This window comes from Dreissena polymorpha, chromosome 4, assembly GCF_020536995.1.
Source record: "Dreissena polymorpha isolate Duluth1 chromosome 4, UMN_Dpol_1.0, whole genome shotgun sequence".
NCBI lineage: Eukaryota > Metazoa > Mollusca > Bivalvia > Myida > Dreissenidae > Dreissena > Dreissena polymorpha.
Genome location: NC_068358.1, coordinates 125,071,066 through 125,080,739, shown reverse-complemented (window position 1 = coordinate 125,080,739; position 9,674 = coordinate 125,071,066). Strand labels below are relative to the sequence as shown.

The 9,674-nt window shown below is 38.3% G+C and overlaps 1 protein-coding gene across 1 annotated transcript; it reads left to right on the top strand.

The window, feature by feature from the left end:
- The first annotated feature begins 569 nt into the window (after positions 1–569).
- Positions 570–9,331, top strand: LOC127877434 (retinol dehydrogenase 12-like). The gene is made up of 7 exons (XM_052423306.1): positions 570–2,198; positions 3,141–3,281; positions 3,660–3,851; positions 5,332–5,490; positions 7,128–7,253; positions 7,405–7,618; positions 8,960–9,331. Exons 1-7 carry the CDS (start codon positions 2,114–2,116, stop codon positions 9,057–9,059), a joined length of 1,017 nt encoding a protein of 338 aa, XP_052279266.1. The 5' UTR covers positions 570–2,113; the 3' UTR covers positions 9,060–9,331.
- Positions 9,332–9,674: the final 343 nt, after the last annotated feature.

Genomic DNA, 9,674 nt, shown 5'->3' with positions numbered 1-9,674 from the left:
GTGACTGTAAACGATCACAAAACGAGAGTTTATGACGTCTGAATTTGAACGTTTCCTATACGATGTGCCGATAAATTTAAGTTTAAAAAGATAAAAGCTTTTCATACACAATAAGAAGATTAAGAGTGATTGAAATGCGACTGTAAAGTGCGGGAAACAGTTGCATCCCTACTGAATACTGAATAATGATGATCCCATTTACACCATCACGTGAATTCCAGTTATAAAAAAAACTTGAACGGTGTAATGAAAAAAACTTGAACGGTGGCGTGTGGTCATGGGTCAGCCGTAGCACAGTGAATTCACGCTATTTGTTCTCAAAACTAAACTATAGGATTGAAACTAACTTGAACGCACTGTGTCGTGCAATATTGGCAGCGTGTGACCATGGGTCAGCCGTAGCACAGTCAATTCACGGTATTCTGCTCTCAAAACTAAACTATATGATTGAAACTAACTTGGACGCACTGTGTCGTGCAATATTGGCAGCGTGTGGCAATGGGTAAGCCGTAGCACAGTGAATTCACGGTATTCTGTTCTCAAAACTAAACTATAGGATTGAAACTAACTTGAATGTACTGTGTCATGCAATATTGACAGCGTGTGGCCATGGGTCAGCCATAGCACAGTGAATTCATGGTATTCTGTTCTCAAAACTAAAATATAGGATTGAAACTAACTTGAACGCACTGTGTCGTGCAATATAGGTAGCATGTGGCTATGGGTCAGCCATAGCACACAGGGCCGGATTAAGCTGTTTCGGGGCCCAAGGCTGCATATGTTACGGGGGACCCATCCCTCTAGCCCCCTTCTGTATATTGAAAATCATACTTGATACTACAACTACAAAGATCAGAAAACTTGCATTTGTACACAGTTGACAGTTACATTATATATAGAGCAAAACAAGTTAAACAACTTAACTATTTTATTACCTGAACTTAACATACATGTTACATGTAACAGATTCCAGCCTATAAGTCTCTTTTACGACACTTCAGCTTTGAACTGAACACGCTCGTCAACAGAAAACGCCTCAATGTCATCTGGTTAAGACTCCACTAGATGCGTTGCACATTTCCGTAGATCATTCATGGTCAGGACTCAAGCTCTGTCATGAAACCAGTTTGTGAAGACCAGAATATGCGCTCCGCCGCTTGGGAAGTTCAACAGTGAGACAATCATCTAAGCTGTATAATGTGTGAATTCGAAAATTGTCGCGTGCACTCAGCTCCGAATTCGCATCTGGTGTCGTACTCTCATCACGATATAGTTTCTGCCGTTTCTTACGCTTATTCGCATCCTGCTCTTCGTTGATTGCAACAATCGCTTTGGCCTTCTCTTCAATGTGATTGTCGTCAATTGTGTCCAGATGTTGTCATGACTATACGGGCAAGTTGTTTAATAAACAGAGAAACTAATGGTTCTGAATGGATATACAACACACAAAGAAAATTGATAGCACAGTAAATAAAAGCGAACTTAACGGTTACAATTCGACATACATCGGGAAACTGGTTAAATCACACATACGATTTCTACTGCATTCCCGATAGAGTCGTTCAATGTCGTAATAAAGAAAGATAATACTAAATGGAAACTGGCCGTAGGGGGGCCCTTGAAAATCGGGGGCCCTTGAAAATCGGGGGCCCAAGGCTGCAGCCGTGTTAGCCTAGTGCCGGCCCTGATAGCACATTGAATTCGCAAATAGTGTTCTCAAAACTAAACTATAGCAATGAAACTAAATTTAAACCGCGTATACTTACTTTATAACCTCAAGTAGGGAAATGGTCAACGGCCTTGTAGATACATATCCCCGGTACATATCGCTCTATATTTTACAACACACAGTGTTTACACCACTCGGACGATTATACCTGAGATCTACAATACATAGTTTATTTAAATCAAACATAGGAGCTACACACGGAATAAAGAAACGTGTGGGTACTACTGCAAAGCTGCATGTTGAACTGTTGAATGGCGTTTAAAGAATAAGTTACACTCAGAATGACATTCTATTTTAAACAAGTTAGACAGACCTAAAGGCGTATAGAATACGCATAGATTAAAGTGCATACATTGTAGTGAAAGTGAAAGTAGAGAAGCAGCAATGGATAAACTTCAGAAGTATTCCGTAGATGCTCACGACTTCATGGCTACACACAGAGTGTCTGTGGCGGTTACTTTAACAACAGGTATGTCTAATAAAAAAGGCAAGTGTGTGTTATACATGTATTGGTATGACGCTAAGATATGATTGTATTGAGTTAGGTAACTTAAATACGTTATTAGAACATTGACCTTGACCCCGTCAGAGGGTAAGATAACGTAAATTCAGAATAATACACGGTGCACCAAAAGTATGATATGCAGTATATCACCGCCTTTTCTGAATAAGATATCAAATATCGGTGTATTATATCACGATACTTGCTAACAGAGATGTTTTGTGCGTACCGAAGTCACTACCCAAACCCCGTCTATTACTCCCAACCCCCAACTACCACACCTCACCCCCTTGTGAAAAATGCATGAATAACTCAAACAAAATGTCGCAAAACACCATTTCTGAACATTAAACTAGACCGACATATGTAGTCCGTTATATGGCATTTCACAATTCAGTAATTAGATGAGGTTTAGTGACTTGACCGTAGCCTAAGACCTGTTCATGATTAGGTTGAGAAAATGGAGATTATATTTAAGTTATGAGGAAGAATGCATGATTTTTACAGACATTCATGATACATAGGTCGAGATGACCTTCGGGATAAACATAGTTGAACACATGTTCATGTGGGACACGGGGCGTCGTCATGGCACACCAAGGAATATAGTCCGTAGAATAGACAGACCGTAAAACCATAATTACATCGAATTGGATATACGTATCGTATTAATTGATTGTATAAGCTCAAAGAGATAATTTACATTTACAAAAATTAATTTGAAAATAAATAAAACTTATATGTGCGACATTTAACACTTGTAAAAGTTAAATGTTCTTTACTGTTCGGGTTTATTATGGTTTTACGATAACATGAAATTAAGCCAGAACGGTTGTATAGTAATCTCTACCATTATAATATATAGGGAATACAGCGAATGCATAATTTCGTTTCTGTTATCAATTTCAGCTTGCGCCCTGTTTGCCTTGCGGCGCTACCTACAGGGCGGGGTTTGTCGCTCTACAGTGAAGCTCCACAACCGGACTGTCCTCATTACTGGGGCCAACACTGGTATTGGCAAGGAGACCGCCAGGGACCTCGCTGGAAGAGGTACGTTAAGACCTCACTTGCTATCAAATATTCAAATAGTTATAACACTATGTTTATACATCACATTTCAATCCAAAGCATTGTTAGTTTTCTCAGTTTGTACACTTAGAAATTTTTATTCGGGATTCATAAGTTGGCTTCTCGTTCCTGTGAAATACTTGTATTGGATTTGGTTGTGGCATTAAATTATGTCTACGCTCTTGTCCATTGTTTAACATAACAATACACAATACCAATCTATTTCGCATAATTCAGCGAGTGACCATATACAGCACGACGGTAAATCGTCTCCAACTACGGTGGTCAATTAACGGAAAACATTTGACTTTGATACTGCCCGCTATGTGTAATTTTTGTCCAACATTTTTTTACATTTAGGTGCGCGCGTGATCCTGGCCTGCCGAGATATGAATCGCGCGCAAGAAGCGGCAGACGACATTAAACGCTCAACCGGAAACTCGAACGTTGTCGTATACAAGCTGGACCTAGCTTCACTGGAATCCGTCCGCGACTGTGCCAAAGAGGTGCTTGAAAAGGAAGACCGGCTAGATATCCTTATTAATAATGCAGGTAACCAGCTTGAGTGAAAACAATGCTAAGGCCGTTCACATTGCAATCATGATATGTTTCACCATCATCAGCATCACTTACATCATAAAAAACCCGCCAGCCATCAATATTAATCACTAAACGCAAAACGCTTTACTGCTCAGTTATAGGTTCTTATTGGGTCATCACTAGGAAGATCACCAGCACCATAATTATTAACTAATAATTTAATAAACTCTTATAAATTCCAACGATTTCCTCGTTTTTTCACGTTCTACCATCAGCATCATAATATACGGTACATGCCCTCATCAATATTTCCGCAAACATCAATGTCATTATCATCACTTCATTATGCTGTCTAAAACATCACCATCACCATCCCCTGTATTATCAAATATTTCACTATATATATCAATATCGCCACATTAACCATCATATGAACATGTATATCATGATCATACCGTTCAACTACAATAGCCTGTATAACAATAGCCAAGTTTCTGGGAAAACTGGACTTGATGCGTGTGCGTAAAGTTCAGTCACAGATTAACGTGTGCACAGACTAATCCGGGACAACACTGTGCTTTTGGAAAAAATTTCATTTAAAGGTGGTCTCTTCCTAACAAAAATCAAGTGAATGCAGGGGTTTTTCAGCACTGTCTGCGCCTCCGGAAAACGGCGCCTCCGGAAAACGGAGGCGTTCCCAAAGCAAAAAAAAATCCCAATTTCCAAAAAAATATTTTTTATATTATTTTTTTTTTAGAAAGAAGTGTCTTATGACTTATGATTATTAGATTATTAATGTCCAGCTGATGTGTATCATATCAACAAGCACTGCTGTGGTTGAGCGAGGATTCAGCACCATGAACCTGCTGTGCTCCCCATTACGCAGCACATTCACACAAACCAAACTTACTCATCTCATGCTTACCTGCATTGAAGGTCTAGATCTGAATGACAAAACATTGGAGGAGCTGTGTGATGCTTTCAAAAACAGCAAGCAGAGAAAAATTATGCTGCAACTTGTGTGAGTAAGAGTGTTTGTTTTGGTAAAAAATATCTGCTATAAGTTTTTGACTGTACAGTTCTTATCTCAGAGTGTAACTGTAACTGAAAAACAAAATTGCAGTACTTGAATAAACGTTGATCATGCCCAATATTGCATGTTTTTATATAAAGAAGACAAAATAACAAATAAAAACAAATTTATTTGTTAAACCACTGACTTATTTAAGCATGATAAATTCACAAATTTTTCCCAAAATGAGCCGTTTCATCAAGCAAAAATTCCCAAAATGGACAATTTTGTCGATAAAAAATTCCCAATTGGGTCAGACTTCTTTTCCCAAAATAGGCAGAAAAACCCCTGGAATTGGGAAAATACTGTCCTGATTGGCCTGTGCGGCCTGCATACACTAATCTGGGACGACACTTTACGTACACGCATTAAGCCACGTTTATACAAAACGCATCTCACCTGTATATTATTGTTGTCAAGGGATCATGATGACGCCCTACTGGAAGACCAAAGACGGATTTGAGATGCAGCTGGGCACCAACCACCTGGGTCATTTCCTGTTCACCAACCTGCTTTTAGACCTTGTTAAGAAGTCGGCGCCCAGTAGAATCATCAACGTCTCCTCACGGGCCCATATGCGTATGGATGGGCATATATTTGTTTGAACATATGATCATATGAGCGAATAAGTGTATCGGCGAATGAGTATATGGGCGTATGAACATATGGGCGCATGAGCATATGGGTGTATGAACATATGAGGTTTTTAGCACATGGGCGTTATTGCATATGGGCGAATGAACATAATGGTTGTATGAACAAATGGGCGTATGAGCATATGGGTGTATTGGCATGTGGGTGTATGAACATTTCGGTGTATGCGCATATTGGCGTATAGCCGTATGGGCGTATGGGTTTATGATAATATGGGCGTATGAATATGTAGGCGTATGAACATATGGTAATATGATTATGAACATATTGCCGTATGAGCATATGGGCGCATAAAAATATGGTCATATGGGTGTATGATGATATACCTTTAAGGGGTATGTACAGTTGGGTTTGTAAGGGTATATAGGTGCATGGAAAGTGGATTTTCAGACACGAATATTATGGTTGTTGTGATTTGTATTCACTACACGTATTCAGAATAACATTTAGTTAGTTACTTGGTAGTTCAGTGATGTCCCGTCACACTGGCGCAAAACATGTTTGAATAATGCCCCGTACATGAATATTACGTTTCACTGATTTGAGTGATGAGTAATCGATATCTTGCGTTGGAAGTCAGAGTCGCAAACATAGGACACTCTCAGCGCCAATTACAATCACAATTTCTGCGATCTTGCAAGAAAACAACAATTTCGGATGAACAAACATAACCAAAGATATGAGGAAGAGTGGAGGCCTCACAGCTTGATTGTAACGAATATATTTATAAACTTTATAACAGCTCCGAACACATATAATTTTGTAGTGTTCAAACCATTATTGATATTGCATAGACGTTTTTCACACGTTGAATTTAGGGTCCGTATTTCATGATATCAAGGTCACATTAAGGGGTATCGGGTTTTAATAAATGGCAAATCTATCCGACACATACAGAGGCAATATCGATATTAAAAATTATCGTTTTAAGAACGTTTGTTTAAAAAAAAAACAGCATGTTGCGAATAGCAGACCCGTTTGTCAAAGCGCTAGGTAACTATTATATGTTAAAGGTATCATGGGTTTGTCTACACAATACCCATGAGTTCACTTCCGGTGTGAGAGGACTATTGGTTTTCCACCGATCCGTCCGTGTGTCCGTCCGAACCTGGATCCTGCGATCACACTTTAGTACTTAAGCCAAGTTGATGAAACTCATTCTGAGGAAAGAGAGAGCATTATCGGGAATATTTACGGTATCTCCGATTTTGTAATAACAAAAATGTGGTTGCTATGGTTGCAGAAATAAGTGAAACCTAAAAACTGGATCATGAGAAAACTCAAAAAGGATTTTATGAAGTTTGATGAAACTCGGTATGTGGATAGAGGGCCATATGGTACATATGCACGTTGTTTCAGGATTGTTCGACAGACCCTAATTGTGGTTGTTGCAATTACAGAAATAATTGAAAACTAAAATGTGCATTCTGCCATAAATAAATACCGGGTAGTACTTAAGCTAGCTTAATATAATAACTTATTGAGTTCTTTGCCTTTCTCTGCCAACACCGCACGGAATTTCAGTTTTTGTCCGTGATAAGGCTGTGTTTTTCCCTTTTTAGGTGGTTTAGGTCGGATAAACTTTGAGGATCTGAATAGCGAGAAAGTGTACAGCCCCATGAATGCATACGCCCAGAGCAAGTTGGCTAATATCCTCTTCACGCGGGAGCTTGACAGACGACTGAAAGGTACGTAGCATTTTAGCTTTCAAGCGCCTTAATACGCTGATCACAGCTCAGTTTTGTGTAACGTTTATCATCATAATTAAAACAAAATCAGACACAAAATCAGATCTCTACAATGCCGTGCCTCCCAATAAACCAATCTCTTGTTGTTCAGGTACCGGTGTTACTGCAGTCAGCTTACATCCGGGCGTGGTGGCCACGGAGCTTACCCGCTACATCGAAATCCCTATCTACTTCCGGTTGCCAGCGTACGTGCTCTACAATGGGCTGATCCAGCACCTGATGAAGACGCCGACTGCTGGCGCTCAGACCACCCTGCACTGCGCGCTCGAACCGGAAGTGGAACAACAGTCTGGAAAATACTTCAGGTAACTGGAGCCTACCCTGGTGTTCCAAGGTTTTGAACACTAACGCAATCTACCTTACCGTTCTATGGTTTATTATCCTTAAAAATTCTATGGTATGCGTTCTTTGTTTTGGAACAATGCATGTGCTTCTTTTGTTCTTCAAGGTTCTGTAGAACTTAATAGTCTACCTTATATGTTTGTTTCGGACAATAATACAATGTACTTACTTTATTGCATGTTTGGGGATGATTAAAAGTCTCCCGTATTTATTGTATGGTTTTGGACACGTAATGCAATATTTTACCGTCCGACTATTTAGGGTCACAGATGTTTGTTTTTTAATTTTGACGATTGGTTACTTTCCGAGAGGTCATGTAGCATGACACTTGATGCTAGTAGACAGACAGACAGACAGATTTTTTATTCGAGACTTATACAAAGTACATCGTCTATATATATAAAATTGCACACATATATTGTCACGTGATTTTATACAAAAAATAAATAAGAAGATAAAAATGAGTGGGATACAAAAACACAAAAGGAAAACTCGTGTTTTTTTTAAATAAGATTGTAACAAATGCAGTTGGAAATATATTACATACATCATATGTATACAGGAGATAAATATATTATGATATATCATTTGTCAGTCTTGATCGTATAGATAGCGCGTTTTTGATAAACATGACAGATTAATAAGTTCCATTTTATCCACCGTTTTTAACAAATTCAAGTATTTACATACAGATGGTTTGATATATTTGTTGTTGATGTATTTTTTTCTAAAATCGTTATACGTAGGGCATACACAAATCAAATGATATTCATTCTCAATATAATTTAAATCGCAGAACATGCAGTATCTTACAGATCTTTCCTCTACATTTCTAGAGTATCTACCCGTTTGAATTCTCAAAGGGTGTACAGATAAACGTAATCTACTAACATTTGCTTTTAATGATTTAGGCAGAATTTTTAGATATGATTCATATACTAGAGCTGCTTTAAATTGCCTGTAGATATTCATCATAGAGCTTTCGTTCACAGCATTGTACCATTTAAGTTTAAAAGAGTCTACAATTCTACATTTAAATAGAACCGAAAATGATTTCATATCAAAAGCATGCGCATTTTCGGATACATCTGTAAAACCATAATCATTTAACATCTTTTTAACATTATACCCAATTTTTACAACCCTTTTCACAATATCTAACTGCTTCGTTTCATAAATATTTTAAAATGATATTTTATTTTAGTTAATATGATATTTCTAGTATACCGTTTGAATTTTTGATTAGCAAGTTAAATGCAATATGTTTGAACAAACTCAAATGCAATTTTCCCCCCATGTTTTAGTGACTGCGCGGTGCTCGAACCCACAACCTTTGCTCAGGATGATGAAATGGCCTCCAAGCTGTGGTCTGTTTCTGAGAAGATGGTGGGGCTGACAAAATAAATGAGACCCCCTCTATGTTTTGTATTTAAAAAGTTTGCATCGATATACCATATTTTTGTCGGTGAGTTCTGTGATATCCGGCGGTTGCTTAGTAATCAATATTGTTAAACAGAATCCAGGAAATAGAGCGACGTTTTACAATTTAGTTTTAATAAAATTTTCGTTACATCGGAGTCCATTGTTAACTTTGTTCATTAATTTTGCTTCTATGTTAACAGTTATTGCCGCAATGTTTTAGATTCAATAAATAAACTTCGAACTTTTGTATTGAACGATCTTCTTGTTGCTTTATATGCATGTAGAATTGAATAGTGTTAAATATCTGGCACTACGCATTTAATGCTCAAATATACGCTACTTTTTAGCTCACCTGATTGCTCAGGTGAGCTTTTGTGACCGATCTTTGTCCGTCCGTCCGTCCGTCGTCCGTCCGTCGTCCGTCCACATCTGTTCGTAAACACTCTAGAAGCCACATTTATTGTGCGATCTTCATGAAACTTGGTCAGTAGCTTTGTCACAATGAAATCTCGGTCGAGTTTGAAACTAGGTCGTGCCGGGTCAAAAACTAGGTCACTAGGTCAAAAAAAGAAAAAAACTTGTAAACACTGTAGAAGT